The sequence below is a fragment of the Saccopteryx leptura genome, chromosome 3 (genome assembly GCF_036850995.1).
Source record: "Saccopteryx leptura isolate mSacLep1 chromosome 3, mSacLep1_pri_phased_curated, whole genome shotgun sequence".
In the NCBI taxonomy this organism is placed as follows: Eukaryota; Metazoa; Chordata; class Mammalia; order Chiroptera; family Emballonuridae; genus Saccopteryx; species Saccopteryx leptura.
The window spans coordinates 359,717,223-359,737,077 of record NC_089505.1 but is presented as its reverse complement, the minus strand read 5'-3'; the positions used below and the strand labels follow the sequence as shown (position 1 = coordinate 359,737,077).

General features: G+C 44.1%; 1 protein-coding gene across 8 annotated transcripts in view; it reads right to left on the bottom strand.

Moving 5' to 3' along the window:
* Positions 1–19,855, bottom strand: part of NSMCE2 (NSE2 (MMS21) homolog, SMC5-SMC6 complex SUMO ligase) — a 233,262-nt gene that overhangs the window by 37,027 nt on the left and 176,380 nt on the right. For 2 of the 8 annotated variants that reach the window (XM_066379487.1, XM_066379489.1), the window contains one exon: positions 17,932–18,137. The exons of 3 other annotated variants lie outside the window; for them this stretch is intronic. Coding sequence is in view for 3 of the 5 variants with exons in the window: in XM_066379489.1 (XP_066235586.1) it covers positions 18,136–18,137 (2 nt within the window). In the remaining 2 variants the exon portion in view is untranslated. Of the gene's footprint in view, positions 1–3,572; positions 3,592–16,655; positions 16,968–17,931; positions 18,138–19,855 lie in introns of those variants that run through there. 3 more of the 8 variants (XR_010750503.1, XM_066379490.1, XM_066379488.1) reach the window with 3 other exon arrangements.

The following is a 19,855-nucleotide window of genomic DNA, read 5'->3' as shown; positions in this document are numbered from 1 at the left end:
CGGATCGATGTTCCTGTCTCTCTCTCTTCCTCTCAAGTCAATTAATTAATTAATTAAATGAATGAATGAATAAATGTTTCAAGTGGAGGTTAAATATAGTCCACATTGCTTCATCTTGATCAGAAGCTGAAGCCTTGCTTCTAGTTTCTAGCTGATATAACAGATGCTGCAATTAACATTATTGCATACATACCTTTGGTTAAACATGTAGATCTATCTGTTGAATAAATTACTCACAGTGTCATTGTTAAAGGGTAGGTGCACTTTAAACAAGTGACTTTTTTACACTTTTATCACTTTGATAGGTAAAAAAGTTTCTTTAATTTCATTTCTTTTGTAAGGTTAAATATCATATTTGCTTACTGGTAACTGGTATTTCTTTTTCTGGAACTGCCTATTTATGTCCTTTGAATTTTTAGAAAATTCATTTGTCATTTTCCTATTGATTTGTACAACTTGTACAGGAAATTAAGCCTCTACCATATGAATTACAATTTCCCGCTTCCGTTAATGGCTTTTCTTTAGTCTTTCCTCAAGAGGTGTTTTGTGCCATAAAAAACCTAAATTTTTTTATTAGTCTGAGTTATCAATCCTTTCCTGTGTGGCTTCCAGGTTTTGCTCTTTCCTCGATACACATATGTACACAATAGTAACAGGAGTTTATATCCTAACTTCATAATTAATGAGACAGTTTAGTTTCTTCTTTTTTCTTTTCTATAAACTGAAATTAGGTAAGTGTTGCTATACTGAGTCTGTGTAACTTATGCTCATTAAAATTTCTGCTAGGCAACTGTCCTTGATTACTAAAACATGCAGGATATGAATTATATGTAAATGCACCTGCCCATTACAATGGAGGAGAGTAGAGGTATACAAAGGGAACAACGGGCTTGAAATCAGTGTCTCATTCTCCCTGGGATGGACTCATCCTTAGCTTAGGGTCTGCTGGGAAGATGGAGGGGTGACATGAAACCCAAAGCTATGACTATTCTAAGACATCCGGGTCAGCCATAAGATAGTTCCTAAAGCCTAGACCCTCCCCTGATGACTCTGGAAGTTTCTCCCTCCCCTGGGTGACCAATGTACTGACTGCCCGTATCATAAACATATTTAGAATAGACTTTGTACCTTGTCCTATACTCTATAATGTTGTGTAACTGTTTTCGGTAAGGTCTATTTTCCCAATAAGACACTTAGTCATTTGAGTGCAGGGTCTTAGGCAATATGCTTTTCACAATATCGAGCTTAGATATATATCATTAAATTGAATTGTACTGAGCTTATGCGTGTGCTGTTTATGGCAGAAACACTGTAGAAACTACGTCAAATTGGGTGGATCGATTTTAAGAGGAGGGTATGATATGTGTTTAAAATGCCAGGCTCCTTGAAGGAAACCAGAAACCTAGAAAAGCGCGATTCTAGTCTACACGCTCCGTGTGAGCGTGTAACGGCAGCGAGGCGTGAGCCTGCTGCTTCCACACCCACTTAGGCAGCAAAGACTTTGCTGCTAGTTATTAAATTATTTTGAACACACTGTCTCAGACATCCGTCCACCTCAAATCTCTGCATCTTTGCTACCGTATTTTATTACTGGTCCTTGAATACTTCATGCCCATCCCCTTCACCTTCCATGATTCTAAAGGACTATTCTGGAAATGATGTATAGCCGGATATGGTCACACAGGGTGTCCAGAAGGTCCTCGCTGGTTGGAGGACGAGAGTAAGAGCATCAGCGGCTTCCTGCCACTAGCTTGTTGTAACAGCTGGTAGACCGAATCGTGTCTCTGCCCTTTGACTCCACTGACTTTTCCTTTGGTCCTGCAAAACCAATTTCTCTTACCTGTTTAGAGAAGGAAAGTAAAATTGTGTGTTTTTACTTCCTTTCTTTGTCACCGGACTGAGCAGTGTCACATTTGTCCACCAAGTAACATGGGGCATTAAGGAACAATGGGGCACGTGTAATGTATATACCGGGGTTGAGGGTGGAGAGAGAGGGGCAGTCACGAGATAACCAGTTTTAAGGATTTGCTTCAGTCTCCTTAGTTCAGGTGGAAGCTGACAAGAGACGTGTGGCTAGGAGGGCATGAGGTCCTGCTCTTTACCGCGAAGAGTACAGCCTATCTGCTGTGGAATACAAATTTGGAGCTTGCAGCTGGCTCAGACTTAAGCATACAGGCCCTTACTATTTCTTTAAAGTGTTTTTCACATGGCGTTTTTAGAATTGGGATGATTCCGAAAGGAGAAATGAGCTTGCGTAAAATGAATGTAATTGCTGACATTTTTCTCCCTGTAACAGGTGGAATAAGACTTTCAGGTCTTATTCCACCACCCCTGCTTTATACTCCACCTTCATCTGCCTTCTCATTCTTGAACATAAATATATTCCAGCCCCAGGACCTTTGCACATGCTATTTTCTTTCCTTTCTGCTTGCTGAGCTCTTCCCATTTATCCCTATGATCCCTTCTGGTTCAGCTCAAATGTCACCTTCACTCAGAGGGTTTCTCTCTGACCACTTTTCTCAAACAGGCCCACTGTCTGTATCACACCAACCAGCTGTCCCCTGCTCACCCCAGCCCACACTGCCATTGGGTAGAAAGCTCATTATGTAACCCTTGCACCTAAAATAGATCTTTTGCCTTTGGTCCTGTCCAGGACGCTTTCTACCCCATGTGCCCTCTGTGTTCTAGTGGCACTATGGACACAACATGGAAGGATACTTAAGGTTTTCTAACAATGTTTTAAAACAAAAAAGGTTTCTGTTAACTCTGAGGAAGTCAGGAAATTAAATTAAGAAACCAATTTCCAAGCATCTGAAATTTTAATGTTTCTATTTCAGTTTTAGCTCCTAAACTATCACAAGTACATCAAAGCTTATTAAATATTTTAAAGGCTCTACAATACCTAAAGTTTTTCTTATTCCTTCCCTGGCTGTTATTATCTTCATTTCAAGAAAAACAACCATCTCTGATTCTATTTCACCATTTAGAATGACAGAAAGTATTCCAAATTTCTTCATTTCCAAGCAACACATTAAATTCTTCAGATTTCTTTCAAAACAGCACAGGGGAAATCCCTGATGATTTCAGCTGACAATTCCTTAATCAGGAAAAGGTTTCAAATGCTAATCACCAGAAAAGTTACAGTTTACAGGAAAGAAAGGGGAAATGCTGACATGTTGCACACCACACCATGAATAAAGCACGGTTTATTATTTGAATGGCATACTCATGCTGACAATTTTAACAAGAATCTCCAGTGACATCATAAACTATGTTGGAGCAAATGAACTATTTCTATTCTCCATGTTTCTGAGAGTTCAAAGTGAAAATGAGCTTACTTCTTTGGAGATTTTATGGGAAAAATGAAACATCAAACAATCCTGTGTATACCCCTGCCCAACCCCCACCCTGGACTTCTACAAAGATTATGGATTTCAAATGAAGCAAAGAACTGAGCTGAAGGGAATTTTTATTTGGTGTCTAATTCCATCCAGAGCTTTTGAGTGCTTTTCTTCACGGTGTCTGTCACCTGGTAGAAGGAAGGAGCGGTCTGCTTCTGCTTCTAGCTGTGGGTGTGCAGGTCAGCGTCCTCTGCGGGTGGGCAGCAAGGACAAATGCCACAGTCAGGTCTCCAGAACAAAACCCTCCCTCCAAGTTAAAACAGGGAGACGCGCTGAAGGTAGGAACTACCAGGATGTAACTGTGACCCCAAATCAAGCTGGTAAAATCAGTCAGGTTTCAGCTGTAGCAATTATGTAACATACCAAGAGTGACATCATCGTGAGCACTGGGTTTCCCCTTGCTGCCTGCATAAATTCATCAATCCACTATTTTCTTTATTAATGCTTTATTATAAGTGATTACAAACAAGGCATTTAACCAACATATCTTGTCCATCATTACACTGTAATTCAGCAGTAGGGATGATGCAAAATGTATCATCTTCAGTAAATGGACAGGAAACAGAAAAGAGAGCTCCGGAAGCCTGAAATAGATGCCCATGACTCAGCCCACAGTCAGCCTAAGCCTCTCTTCCGATGGGGCGTCAGGCCTTTATTCATTAGAGTGGCTAATCCAGGCGTTAGATCGTTCATTAGATTGGCCGGGAAAGTAAAAGATTACCGGAGGATGAAGGAGATACAGCATACAGGCCAGGGAAAGGGACGGAAAGCAACGGGACTTTAACGTAATTACAGAAAACTTAGAAATAAAAACTAAGATGCTGGTCTTTATTTTAAAAACCATGTGAACCAGCTGAAACACAAGCAATTGCGGATTTCCATTTAACCTTCCAGCAATTGCTGTCATTTACTGGGTACTTGTCATGTGCTCGGTGCTGCTCCGAGCATCCTCCACGCATTACCTCTTTTTGTCTCCGCGACGGTTCTATCATGTCCCAATTCCCATTTTAGGGATAAAGAAACTGAGGAGCAAAAAGGTTACATAACTGGCCCCGCAGCTCAGTTGGAGGGCTAGGAAAGGAACTCTCACTCTTCCGACTCCAGGCTGATGAGTTATTAACCGATGATGAATCTTCTCTATTTGGGCATTTTTGGAGCTAGTCTCCCAAGTAACCTTCAGAGCCCTAGCAAAACATTTCCAGCATTTTCTGATGTCTCATCCTGCTAACTACACAAACGATTAGCGTTTCCCAATAGAGAGATACCATCTATTGTGCTTACTTAATTGCACCTCATTCTATTCCAAGGGTTTCTGTTCCAATGTCTCACCTATCACCATAGAAATTAGACAGAAACCGGTTCCCAACCTAACATGTTTTATTATCTTTCTGAGGTTCTCACAGCAGAGTTTTAACATTTCCTCCTCAAAACCCTTGTAACCACAGACTGGACTGGTGCTTCTTGTTTTGACAGTCCAATCTCATTAGATCACGTCCTAGCTCAGCGGGCCTTGCTCAATGCTCTGAAATTTCAGACTAACTGAAGCTGCGAAGAAAACGTTTCAAAGAAGGAATCCATAACCTGGTGTGAAATTGGAGTTGTGGGAATTTGCACAAACTAATAAAACACCTCTACAGTAAGCTGAGACAATGATGACAATGGACTGAAGCACTAATGTTGTTCACTTATGGATTTTTATGCAAAGCCAATAAAGTGTTTCACAGTTTTGCAAACTGATTAAACTTCTATGCAGTAATAATTTCGCCGCCTTGTACTCTCGTTGATACAATTCTTTCATGGACTGCTGGCCTGGCCTCATGTTGTCATGCTCTGAATGCCCTCAGGGCTGGCAGGTAGTTCCAGAAATGCACCTGTTCTATCTACAGAGTAAAGAAACTTGGGGAAGAATTGGAGCTGGGGCAGATTTTAGCAACTGATGGATGCATGCTTGTCGGAACCGTGGAGAGCGAGGGGCCCTGCAGGAACTTGGGGGAGGGGTTGGCCATGCAGCTCAAAAGAGAGAGAAGCAAATGGCTTCCCAGGGAAAGTAACTTAGAAATAAATACTGTGCACGCATTACCTTTGTATTCTGGGGCCCACAGCTGTTTTCAGCTCTGTGGAAGTGAAACATTTCCCCTCCAGATCTGCATGCTCCCTTCCCCAGATAGAGCCTATAACCTCAACCGTCTCAGCAGCCTTTTAAAAGCAGATGACTAAGGACAAGGCCAGAGGGTGCAACTTTGGGTTGCTGTTTAGCCTGTATTACTGGTAGCAACCAGAAAAGCATAAAATGCCACCATGAAAGAGGTAAAAAAAAAAAGAGAGAGAGAGAGAGAGAGAGGGAGACTGTTCTCTGACTCAGGGAACACATCAGGCGAGGAGAATTTTTACTGTGTGATTTTTAAATAAATGACACAACCAATGTTTTACTTCGGAGTTTTCCATCTTAAAGCAGAGGGCAGAGGCCTGAGATTCAGTATTTAGCATCCTGTCACATTTAAATCATGAGAGCAACGAGAAGAATTTTCACTTTTCACTTGGGATTATACTGTAAAAAAAAAGTGGCACCAGGCCCTAAGAAAATTATAAACCGCAATGCCCCAGGGACTAGGGAAGGAGCAGCAGGTGGGGAACCATGGCACAGTGGGGGCCGACCGTGTGCTGCTCCCCCACCTGGCAGGCTGTTCCACGTGGGAGAGAGGGAAGACCCAGTGTTGTCAGGTTTGGGATTTTTAAAAATCCCAAGAAGTTGGAAATGCAGACTGTTATGTAAAATCTCTCAATTTTTGTTATGTTGCAACTAACTGACATATGCATGTACAAGTGTGTGGGCCAAACCAAACACATCTGTGGGCTGGATCCAGTGCACGGACTCGGGTGTCTGACCTCAGTGACCACAGCGATGGTTTTTAACCCTTAAGCAGTTAACAGGGAACAAGATCTAACACACCCTCCAGGGGGAAAATTGTAATACACTGTTGTTGGTCAAAAGGCCATCTATCTATATCTATATCTATATCTATCTCTATCTCTATCTCTATCTCTATCTCTATCTCTATCTCTATCTATATCTATATCTATCTATATCTATATCTATATCTATATCTATATCTATATTATCTACTGTGTGGGGTTTTAGAAATAAGTCCAAGAAGTTAATGGGTTTATTCTTCTTGAAAGCCAAGTTTTCAACTTTGCAGCTTCCCATTGGAAGGAGGTCAGTGTCGGGGGGCCTATCGGCAAGTCAGGGAAGGTGTTCAGGGAGGGAGATGTTCCGAGGCATCACAACATGAGGTCTGGACAACTGGCTCCAAGCTGGGGCTCCTACCACCGACTCACACATCGAGGGTGTGTTCTCTGCTGCTGCTCGAGACAAAGGAGCCCACGAGATATGAACCAGGGTCTTCCAGTTGGCAGCTCGAGGGGGCTGATGGAAAAGCTCAGCTAGAGAGAGAAGAACCATCATCCTCTTCCGATCTGACAGCACGTTACAGAACGGAGACCACACGCTGGCTGGCTGCCTATCTTCCTTATCCCGCACGAGGCACCACGCCACACACCAGGCTCTCGGCTCCCCTCCCACACTGCTCCTGGAGGACTCTAGACATAGCCACTGCAAGTGCATTTGGAAGGAAGGGGGTTTCTATTTTAAAGAAGAGAGGGAGTTCCTTGTCTCTGGCTATGCGGCTTGTAACTGACAACCCACTAAGTTCTATCAGGGACCAGTCATCCCCAGTGTTAAAAGAGAGGAAGACGGGACAAGTTTGGGACTCTTCCCTCCACATGAAGTGACTGAGTGACAGTGGGCTGGGGGAAATCTGTCCTCACTAGCCTGGCTACCATCTTACCATGCATAATATAGTCATAGCACTAACACTTCACCTTCATAGTTCGCTGATTACAGAGTTGCCAGGCACAATTCTAAGTGCTTTACGTGGACTAACTTACTTATTCCTCTTACACCCCCAAGAATGTGGGTACTATCATCTTCCTCACTTTACAGACGTGGAAATTGCAGCACAGAGGGGCAGTATTTTGCCTAAGGTCACACAGTTAGTGATGGCTGGAGCAGAAATTCACACCTAGACAGGCTGACTCCAGTGCTGTGTTCTTAACCATTTAGTTAGATAACCTCTCAAAATGAACCCTGGATATCAAGGTAACAGCCATCATGTTAGACTGGGATCTCACTGTATAATATGAAGGCTCAGGAACTTTCTGTTCTAATGGAAATGAAATTTGCTCCTTTCACCTTTCACGCAAGTCTCAGAGCAATCACGCACATAGGAAAACAAAAAAACCTAAGAAATTTCAATATGCACATTTGACTCGAATATTTATGCAGTGGAGCTGCACTATATCATTTTATACACACGCACGGACACACACACACTTCTGTACTCAAGCATACTCATGGGGAGGAGAGAGACAGAGCGAGGGCAGGGGTGGACAGCGCAGTGGTCCCAGCTCCCTGCACACCTCCCTCACTGTGCAGGTCTTATGTGAAGTGCTGGTTTGTGATTTAAAGACAGAGTTTTTTTGTGTAACATGGCTCCTCCAGGCAAGCCAACTGCTTCATCTGGTGCTCGACTGAAAAGAAAAGTTACAACACGAGAAAAAACGTGTCTGTGTGGGGCTGACTCAGAGACAGTGGCTCAGCCTCAGACAACTTGCATAAGTAATCTCTGGCATAATTTCTGCCCTACACACTTCAAAAACCCAGCTTCCTGCAAAAACTGAAACCAAATTAATTATATATCTATATCTATTTTTTTTTTAGAGATAGAGAAAGGGAGAGCGAAGCATTAACTCATAGTTGCAGCACTTGAGTTGTTCATTGATTGCTTCTCATACGTGCTTTGACCACGGAGGGTGGGGGGAAGGGGGGTTCTAGCTGAGCCAGTGACCCCTTGCTCAAGCCAGCGACCTTGGGATCAAGCCAGGGACCATGGGGTCATGGCTATGATCCCATGCTCAAGTCACAGACCCTGCACTCAAAGCAGTGAGCCTGTGCTCAAGCCGGCAACCTCGGGTTTTGAACGTGGGACCCGAGCGTCCCAGATAGATGCTCTATCCACTGCGCCACCACCAGTCTGGCAATTTCAGTGTATATTATCACAGTTTTTAAACATTCTCAAGCGCTTCTCTAAAGAAATAATCTACATTTAGTTTTAGGCCTGGTAGTTGTTTTGTTCAAATATAATCTTATTCCCTATTATGACCTGTGACTTTAATTCCGGAGTCTGGCTTTGGAGCCAGTCTTACATAGGACCCTAAAAGAGCACCTGGCAATAACACTGAAGCCTGCAGTATAACTAACTGATGACGCTTGTTGTTGTTTAATTGCTTCTTATTTAAGGCTCTCCACTAGATCACAAGCTCTGTGAAGGCAGGAATCAACCTCTAAGAATGACTGACACAGCCAAGACTCAATACCTAGCCAATGAAATATGAACACTGTGCAAATTTATAAACCAAAGCACAATGCTATACTTTGGTCAGAAAAACTACATTGCACCTAGGTGTGTGTTTCTAAACTCCTAGACTAGGCGAACATCCCCCTTCTAGCTTCCATTTACTTGGAGTCTGTTTCTCTTTAACTCTACATCCCTTGCTGGGTGATCTCATTCACTCCCCCACATCAACCATATGCCAACAACGCCCAAATTTTTATATCTCACTCCAACCCCTTCCCTGAGCCACAGGTCTGATTTTCCAGCTGCCCCCAAGATATCTCTGCCTTACATGAGCAACTCAAGGTCAACGTTTCCCGAACTGAGTTTTAGCTTCACCTTCCCAACCTTACTCCATTTCCCCTTCTCCAGAGTGGGGGCTCATTTACTGCTGCTGCATTAACGCGAGACTACTGCTGTATTAACGCGAGACTTCGGTGTCAGGCAATCTGAATCCACGTTCAGATTCTCAGGAGACACTGACTAGTTGTGTAACACTGGGCTTATCTGAGTTTAGATTTCTACAACTATAAGATGGCCATGGTGTTTCTTAATCCACAGAGCTGTCATGAAGACGACATCAAATAATCTATTCAATTCCTTAGCTCAGTGCCAGGTACATAGATAGTTTCAGTCTTCAGTGAAACAGCACCTCTTAGTATTCCTATCTCCATGCCGGTTCATTTGATCTCTGGGTCCAGCCTCCTGAGCTAGAAAACTCAAAGCCATTCTTCACTTCTGATGATCCCTCCACCGCCTCTCAAATCAAGCAGTCTGTAGGTTTGTCCACTCGGCTCTGCAAGCTCCCAAACCTGGCTCCGTCCTTCCCGTCTGCCTTCCTTCAGGCCCCCGTTTTATCTAAACCATGTCAGCACTGGCTGGTTTGTTTCCTGGCTTCAGGTCTCTCTCCCCTAAGCCCCGACATCAGAGTGACACACCAAAGCCGTCTTTGTTAAGACCTCCTCGATCCTGTCAGCCTATGCCTGGACACTCCCACAGGTAAGTCTACATCCACATTGCTAAGAAATGGGGTGGGAACTCTCACTTACTATGTGAAGAACTTGTCAGAATCGTTCTTTATGTTCTTTACTTAATCATCTCACCAATGCCAATGAAATAAATATAATTATCCTTGTCTTACAGATGAAAAAAATAAGGCTAATCATTATCCAAAGATGGAAGTCAAATAATTTGTCCACTCACAATCAGGTTTGACTACGGCCTATAGAGTATCTGTTAGAACAATGAATTCTCATCTTCCTATAGAAATAAGCTCAAAAAGTCAAGGCACACAGTGAAAATATCACATAGAGCAAAGACAACCTAACACTCTCTTAGAAAGGCTGAACACAGTCAATGTTTCGTGTAACGTTGGAAGGAGAGCACTGTTTCTTTGGCTGAGACAAGATGAAGGCGCTGACTTGCATCCTCTGTGCTCTTTAACTAGTTTTATCCTCTCCGTTTCTGCTGAGGATGAACAGTTGAGTTTGTGTACCACGACTGGAATATATGGGTAAAGCACTTGGAGTGCACCACGAGTACTTGCAAATGGTCTGTCCTCTCCAAACAGCTAGAGGGGGCAGAGACCCCTTATCTTTGTCTTACCCAGCATTGTACTTTGCACATAATGGGCAGCTAATTTATACACTTGTGTAAAAAAAATGAATACCCTCTCTTCTTTATCTGGTACTTCAGCCCCTGCAATAGTCATCACAAACTTCAAATTAGTTGATTATGAATTAAGAGGATCAGGTAGGTCTTCATTTGATCCTGGAAAACCAATCATCTCACGGTCAACCAGACTTGGCTGTCTTCACGTTCTGCACTGCGGCTCGGTGCTGCACACCCAGCCCGACTGCGGGTGTCCATTCAGTTGAGAGCAACATCCTGCCAAGTAAGGAGTCTGACAGTTCCCACGGGCTCCTCTGAGTCAAAGCTGAAGTGCAGGTCCACGGGTGGAGACAGCTGCTCTGAAAGCTGCCTTGTATTCTGGTCTAATGTGGTCAGGAACAGGAAGCTGAACCTTTGGTATTTTGGGCTTTGAGTCTACCCTGACCTGAAAAAGCACACAGTGACAGTGGGGTCTTTACATGTGGAAAGAGTGAGTTCATTCCAAGCGTCCATTGGAAAAACAAGATGTCGGAAGCATGAGGCTGGAGCTTAGACACTGTGTCCGCCTACTTGATGTCCCCAGGGAAACATGTGCATGTCATGAGCACTGTGCACACAGATTCTTTGTCCCTACTTCCAGAGCTCTTTGGAAGCACTGGCACCGAGTTCCCACTCAGTTCCCCAGCCATGGGCTGGTGCAGTCAGTAGTCGAGTGGAATTTGAACAGTCTTGCTACAATCAATCTAGTGGGGCAAACACATTCCTAGACTCACTAAATTCTAGTACGATATCGTGAAGTCACACAGAGCTGGACTGGACTACTGTCCCACGCAAGCTCTCTAACCCTCTTGTCTCCGTTTCTTCTCTGCGGACACCATTTGTCTTACATCATTGTTCTAATCTGCTTTTTCTATCTGATTAAATCAAACAACATGGGTGAAGCATTTAGAACAGTGCCTGCTATATTCTATGAGCTCATTAGTCAATTAGAATTCCTCTCTCAATTCTTACCCCATATTGACCTCAAAGTACCGTATTTCCTCATGTATTCAATATAAGATGCAACCCTTTTAGAAAAATTTGGGGTCTAAAAACTGGGCATGTCTTATACAGTAGTTGAAGATATTTTTACTTGCATTTCCCGCTTTTTCGCACAGATGAGGAGTTGTCTGAATTTTATGATGAATAAAACTTCAGTTCAATAACTTTATGTAAAAGTCTTTTTTTTCCCCCTCAAATCTCCGCCCCCAAAATTAGCGTACATCTTATACATGGGAGTGCCTTATACATGGGGAAATAAGGTAAAAGCCAAAGTCTTTCCAATGGTTTGTGGTCCTTCAGGATCTGCCCCTCATTACTTTGCTGTTCTCAGCTCCTGCTTTTTGTCCCCTCACTCATGCCACGTGGACATTCCTGTCATTCCTGCACCCTGCCAGGCCTCCTCATACCCCAGGACGCTCGCATACTCTGACTCCTCTAATTTCCTTCCCGGTGCTTAGAACAGTGTCTGGCTCTGAGGAGACATCCACTAAATCTGCCTTGAATGGATAAACTGGCCGGGATGGGAAACTAATAACACCTTGTGGAGAACTGTAACTCTGGACTACGTGCCTCACTAATAACAGAGGTCTAGACAGGTCTGGCTCTCCTCCTGAGGGAACTGAGACTCTGTCCCCTAGCTGCAAATGAGAAACTATTCCAAGTGCTTCCACGGATTAGTTCATTTAATCCTCACCCCATGCTTCACCCCGTGGAGTGAGGCATGAAAGCGTAATTTGCTGAAGGTCACAAAGCTAGTAAGTGATGTCATGTGCCATTGCCCCTGTTACCTTCGGGGCCGATGACTATTTCGAATGCTATTTACTGCCTGACCCCTGCTGACTTGACAGTCCCCTCTGAGCCAGCCATCAGGGCGGTGCCTCCTCTCCGAGGCCCCTGCTGCTGGGGCTTGGCACACCCGTAGCTCGCCCAGCTCAGGATATGGCGAGCAGGTCAGAGCAAGTGCGTGAGGCACACTGTTCACTTCAGGGACAGAAAGGCCCAAATGTTCTGCTTTGTTTTTCTTACAACTCACACTTCATAAAACCAGTCAATCACTGAGACAGAAAAATGAATTTTTTTCTTCAAGAGCCCAATAATGACAGGAAGTGAAGTCAGTGGGTCAGACAGGGCACAACTGGGAGCCGATGTTGCTGGTCAGGCAGGATGAGGAGGGACCGCTCAGCAGGACGCGGAGGGCGGCTGGAATGTCGTTCCATCGCTCCTTCGCCCTCTGGTGCCAGTCCGCCCTGTAAGAGCCACGTCAGCACTCTGCCCCCGCTGAAGCCTTCTCAGACCAGCCCCTTCCTCACCCTGCTCCCCCACCAGGCTAAGCAGCCCGGACTCCGCTGGGACACTTGCTGAACTGTGCTGGACCGACCTGTCCTCCCCTGCCTCGCGGACTGCACTCCAGTGTAGGGACAATGTCTGTCACATGTCCGAATAAGAGGTGTTCCATAAATGACTGCTGAATGGAACGGTACCACCCTACTGAGATACCACAACCTCCTTGTCTCCGAATCTGCCTTGTCATCTTTGGTCTCAGGCTGCAATACAAACAGCACAGTCCTTGACGTGACCCAGTTCCAGTTCACGAAAGCCAAAATTATGTGGTCAGGGCCACAGTCTTCAAACATACACCATGCTCTCGCCACCCACTCGAAATTTTTCCAGCTAGTCTCAAGGACATGAATTACTACCCCTCATTCTCATCATATATATGTATTAAAGGAGTCACTTAGTTTTCCTTAGGGGTCTTCCGCTCCCTTCCAGAAGGCAGCAGAGTAATAAACTATCCCCTCTCAATTCAGCCAACACACTCGCTGTTATCTACCAGAATAGTTATAAGCTCTTGAGTTCTGTGTACAGACTTTAAAACACAAAATGTTTGTAGGTGATGCTAATAATATTTTCAAGAGTTTACATTCAGACTGGTTTATTGGGTCACTGCAGAGGAGCCATCAAACGCAGGAAAACAGCAACACATTCCTTTTCACTAACATCAGGCTGTTTATGAAACGTGGGGCCTTGAGCATGCGTGCGGATAAATAGTTCAGCAGTCAATGGGGCTAGGAAGTATATTTTAAGTATCTGAGGAACAGTCCCTTTGGGATTATGAAGTGACACTCTTTAATATCACCCCAAACTTAATTCTATCCATGCCGACTAAAGTTGTGCTGAATTCTGAAGTTACAATCAAGAACATTAATCAAAAAAAGAAATATCCTGCTTATTCTGAAGCAATGTTGAAACGAGTCTTAAACTGGTGACAACAAACCACATACCACAAAGTACTTAAATGAATCAGAAGTTTCAGGTGGGACCTTAAAAAAAAACAAAAACAAAAAACCCCCCTAAAAAACCCAGATTTAAAAAAAACAAAAAAACAAACAAACAAAAAAACAACTCAGAAAAAAATCCCCCAAACTAAACCAATAGATATTAAGCACCACTGGTCATGTTCAATGGTATTCCATTTAATTCCTATAACAACCTGGCCCATTTCTCCAGATGAGGAAACTAAAGTGAAAGCAGTGTCAGGAAACTCCCTGTATCACCCACTGGTGAGGTAGTCTCGTGGGATTTGAAGTGCTGGCTGACAGTCAGTGTAGCCAAGGGGTTGAGAGGAGGGTCTCCAAGGCCAGACTGCCTGATTTCAAATGCTGGCTATGCCACTTACTGGCCGGTGAATTTGAGCAAGCTTCCTAACTCTGTGTCTCAGTCTTCTCATCTGTAAAATGGAGTTCATGCTGCAGAGGGCTGTGGTCAGGACTCAGGGCTGACTCTCATAACTGCCCGCTGCTTGTGCGATGCTCGGCCAGCATCCTTCTTGCTCTTCCCTGACTCCAAAGCTGTGCTTTTTCTTCCGCATCAAGGGTTCATGTTCTGAAACATACTGATTAAACCTCGGAAACATTTCATAACTGCTCTGCACGTTGTAAGTAACAAACAAAAGTTAATTAAGATACTCCAATCCGGTTTTCGCTGTTCCCTTCCAGAAGGAAGACCTAATGTTGTGAAGCCTGCATCGCAGGACACAGAACTTGGCTTGACCAAGGACACCATTTCTACCACTTCGGACTACCTGAACATGAACGAGCAGCTTGTGCCGGGAGGGGGCCTCCGTCAGAGGGGACCACTCAGCGGAGACCGTGCCGGGCAGATCAGAACTGCCACCCTTGTGGTGGAGGGGAGGACCGGCCGGGGCGACACGCTCCAGGGTTTAGCTATGATTCCACATTTGACACGAGAAGATTACTGGCTTAAAGTGCTGCTTTTTGCCAGGCACTTTTATAGGAATGTAACTTGAGTTACATCATACTCAAACACTCACCTTGACTTAAAAAGCATGAAAGGTATGAAATAAAAGCTGTTCCAGATGGGTGTGTAGGGGTGTGTCCATGTCTGAGTGAATGCGAGATGCTAATTAATTCATTGATCTTAGGATCTCTTCCAGTAAAATGGCCCAGCGAAGTGACTGGAGTAATTTAATTGAATTTAACAGTATTTGATTAACTGTGAATAACTTTGTGCTTACAATAAGAAAGCAAATGCTTCCTGAATTTCTAAATATACTCTATTTTCTATGCAATATAAGGTTAGCAGAGGTCCTTGGTTTTCTGAGGGAAAACTGGCATAAGTAATGTTCCTTTTCATTCTAATTTCTTCAGAGAAAAAGAAGTAAAATCAACGATCCATTTCTGTTCCAGGAAAGACAAAACATGGCCGTTTTTCTGCAGGAATGACCAGCCCTGACTTGGCTTCTCTTTAGCCACTGTCACCTCACGTTTGGATGCAAGAATATGGAAAAGGGGAGGAAATCTCAGAAGCTTTGATAGAAACTACATGACAAACCCTCCTCCCGAAAACAACAAAACTCGACTACAGCAAAACTCTTCATTTTGCTTCCATATTCAAGGTATGCTCTCTCTCTCTTTCTCATTCATTCATTCATTTGTATTCTCTTCCACTGCCCTCCCCATTTCTACTATGTGCTGTGGTACAGGAAAGGAGGGCTATTGTGTTCATTAAATATGCCAGGTATACCAGGGAAACCGTTGGAAAGCTAAGGGTGCAAGCTCCAAATAAGGCAAACATAAAATGTCGTTAAACCTCACTTTGTAAAATGGGGATAATCCCTGTCTGTACCTATTTCAGAAGGTCCTGAAAAGAATGAAATGAGCTCAGCAATGCAAAGCTATTACTACAACACCTAACACACAGCCAATGCTTGGTAAGCACTAGTTATTACTGTTATTTTTTATTATCACTCAAGGACTAATCAGTTGCAAAAATAAGACTCTAAACTGTGATTCCTACCAATACTTTAATAGCATTTAGTTCTTTGACAGTTCAAAAGGCACATGGGTCAGGGTTCTACAGTAGTTTAGGATCTTCACTAGAGGCAACATTATCATTGGGTCACAATAAGCTTAAGTTTTAGCTAAAAAATGTTTTATTTAGTTAACAGAAGGTTCAAAACAGAATTTATTAAAGCGAACACACAAAACAAACCCAGCTCCTTAAATATATAGTTACTGCTTCCCTTTACTTTAAGAAGACAAAATTCAAGCTCTGCCCATAAACCTAGCTGATACCCCCCCCCCCCCCACTAAGCTACATTAATGCACATACAAAGTTAAGGAACAAGTAAGGCAGCACATATTTTCTACCCTACAAAGGGATCAACTGCCCACTCTTAGTGCTTCCTCCTTTCCCCCGCTGTCCCTCCCAGACTGTCCCCGAGCAGCGGGGACTGCAGACGGGGGTGCCGGAGCCCAGAGAGGACAGCCTAGATCTGGGAGGTCTTCTCTCTACAGGTCAGGGAGGCTGCTCAGTCCACCTTCAGGGTTCCTTCCCCCCGCTGTCCCTCCCAGACTGTCCCCGAGCAGCGGGGACTGCAGACGGGGGTGCCGGAGCCCAGAGAGGATGACCTAGATCTGGGAGGTCTTCTCTCTACAGGTCAGGGAAGCTGCTCAGTCCACCTTCAGGGTTTTCTTCCCCCGCTGTCCCTCCCAGACTGTCCCCGAGGAGTGGGGACTGCAGACGGGGGTCCCAGAGCCTAACGAGGACGACCTAGATCTGGGAGGTCTTCTCTCTACGGGTCAGGGAGGCTGCTCGGTCCACCTTCAGGGTTTTCTTCCCCCGCTGTCCCTCCCAGACTGTCCCCGAGCAGTGGGGACTGCAGACGGGGGTCCCAGAGCCTAACGAGGACGACCTAGATCTGGGAGGTCTTCTCTCTGCAGGTCAGGGAGGCTGCTCGGTCTACCTTCAGGGTTTCCTTCTTAGGGGTGCTTTCTGAGAGATACTGAGGCCTTTTCTGAAGAAAGCACCCTCTGAATTCTGACCAACTTTGGTGGTGTATTTTCTTACCAAATGGCTTTTGCGGAGGCTCTTTTTACACATCTGCTAGCTGGAGAAATGAAGATGGTGGAATGCTGACACTTTCTTCTTCTTCTTCTTTCTAAGTTAAGAGAAATGGACCCGTGGAGACAGGTTCAGGGGGTGAGCCCCGGACGATCTGCCGCTGCCCACTGCTCCCCTGGGTGCAAGTCTTGTGGGGTCCCTTAGAGCTTAGGAGCAAGAGAGGGGCAAGGACTGTGTGTCTGGGGGCGGGGGAAGAGGAAGCGGAGGAGAAGGGGGAGGGAGAGGCGCGGGTGGGCCCCAGAAGGGAGAGCGCCTCTGACGTCTTCTGAGCCCCACGTCTTCCCTTTCTCGGACAGACACACAAAAACCACCACCCTAGGAGCTCCCACAAAGTGAAGAGATGCAAGGTACACGTGGTACACACTCAAGTCTAAGGCGTGTAAGCCCAGGGCTAAAAATCACAGTGCTTGTACCAGGAACGAGGAATATGGAGGCAAACCAAAGTCATAAAAAGGTGCTTTCCCTTCTTCTGTAGCCAAACGCGATGTCATCGCAGCCAAACAGCATTCAAGAAAGTCCAACCTATTTTAAGTGGTTTCAGGTGACAGATTATTGGCCCACAATGAGACACAGACTGATGGGTAGCGGAGGAGAAAAAGTTCACTGTGCTGTGAACCACTGCTAATCTTGACTGATAAAACTAGAAGAGACATGCATCTCCACTTTCAAGTGTTTACTAGATGACATCACACTGTGGATTTCATCAAAGTGCTATGTGGATTATCTGGTAAATGTCACATAATAGTACTTGAGTACCTTAGATAAAGGCCTTGGAACACTATCAATGAATTCATACTGCAGAACAAATTTCCCAGATGAGGGCATAATCTTAACTCCACCCCCTTTTTCTTTGTCGAGTTTCAGGTATAATTCCAACACCATAAGTGACATTTGTCTTGAATAGAATTATGGTTTTGTTTTAGAAAGTAATCAATCCTGTAATGTAAGACAGTTTCCATTATGCATACAAGAAAGTATCAGATTGAAGCTTTTGACTTAAGTTAGAAAAATAAATATCACAGCATCAATTCATCAGGGAAATGCACATCAAAACAATGAGATACCATTTCACACCCACTAGGATGCTACAATCAAAGAGACAGATAATAACAAGTGTTGGTGAGGACGTGGAGAAATTGGAACCCTCACACACTGCTGCTGGGAATGTAAAATGGTGCTGTCGCTTTGGAAAACAGTCTGGCAGTTCCTAAAAAGGATAAACATAGAGTTACCATAGGACCCAGCAATTGCACTCCCAGACAAATACCACAAGAAATCAAAATGAAAACATATGGCCACTTGTACACGAATGTTGATAGCAGCATTACTCTCAACAGCCAAAAGAAGACACAACTCAATGACCATCGCTAACGAATGAATAAATAAAACGTAGTAGAACCACATGATGGAATGTTGTTTAGCACTAAAAAGAATGAAGTTCTGATACATGCTACAACGTAGATGAATCTTGAAAGCATGACGCTAAGTGAAAGAAGCCAGTCACAAAAGGCTGCATATGCACATTTATAAGAAATGTCCAGAACAGGCAAATCTATAGAGATAGAAAGTAGATTAATGGTTGTCTAGAGCTGGGGGGCGGGGGGCCCTTTGGAGTAAAATGGAAAGGGAATACTAACGGACATAGGCTTTCTTTTTGAAAATAGGGAATTTGAGAATATACTAAAAACCACCTCAGCCTGACCTGTGGTGGCGCAGTGGATAAAGCGTCAACCTGGAAACACTGAGGTTGCCGGTTCAAAACCCTGGCTTGCCTGGTCAAGGCACATATGGGAGTTGATGCTTCCTGCTCCTCCCCCTTCTCTCTCTTTCTCTCTCTCTCTCCCTCCCCCCCCTCCTCTCTAAAATGAATAAATAAATAAATAAAAAAATAACTTAAAAAGGTAGAAAACGCACACCTTTTAAAAAAAAAACAAAAACAAACCACCTCATTGTACAGTTTAAGTGGGTCAACTGTGAATTATATCTCTTAGCTGTTATAAAAAGGCATATTAGCACATCAGCTAGAAGGAAATATGGTCGACCACAGCAGCAAGATTTGTTTCTTTAAGGATTCTAATGCCACCGTCTCTCACAACACCTGGTGAGTCACCTATCAGCTAGGAGGTCAGCACCTAAAGAATGGCTTTCAAAAGTTCTAGCGACCTCACTAATGTTTAAGGCAATCCTGCTACTTCTATTAGTCAGTGTCGTTGAGGATTAAGGTTTTCTCCTGTTTGTATTATTACATTCGTCAGCATGGACCTTTCCACATAGTAGTAGATGCTCAGTTATCAACGAATTCAATATATTTCAAATATATTTTAAAAAATAACCAACTGGGATCCACAAATAAAAATCAAACCAAGACTCTTTTGCTGTGTTAGAGGAAAGCTGATTAGAACAATCACAGCGATTTACCAAACTAAATCCGGGGCATCTGACATGCAGCTCAGTCCCTCAAATATTAAAAGCCCTGGTCATAACCATACAAGTCATGCCCTTCAACTGCCTGGTGTGTATCTCCCTTGATAAAATCTGAAACTTCCTGGACAGGGGTTACTTCCAAAGTGCACGAACAGAATAGACACTCTGCTTCTCTGATATTAATGTCAGGAAATCCCAGGCAGTCTATTGTGGTTTCTGTTGTTTGCTTTGCTTTTTCCTATATTGCAGCTGGATGTTCAAGAGGATGAGCTTTGTAGCCAGTCAGCTTGGGTTTAAATTCGAGCTCTGCCACTTATTACTGCCATTTAACGTTGGTGCAAGTTACTTGACATCTGCATACCTCAGCTGCACCGTTTGTAACATGAGAACAACAGACACGGGCACGGGATTTCTGTGGAACACAGATTACCTAGAAGGGTGCCTGGAACATAGCACGTGCCCAACTGTGTAAGCTAGCACTGGAGTAGAACTTAAATGTGC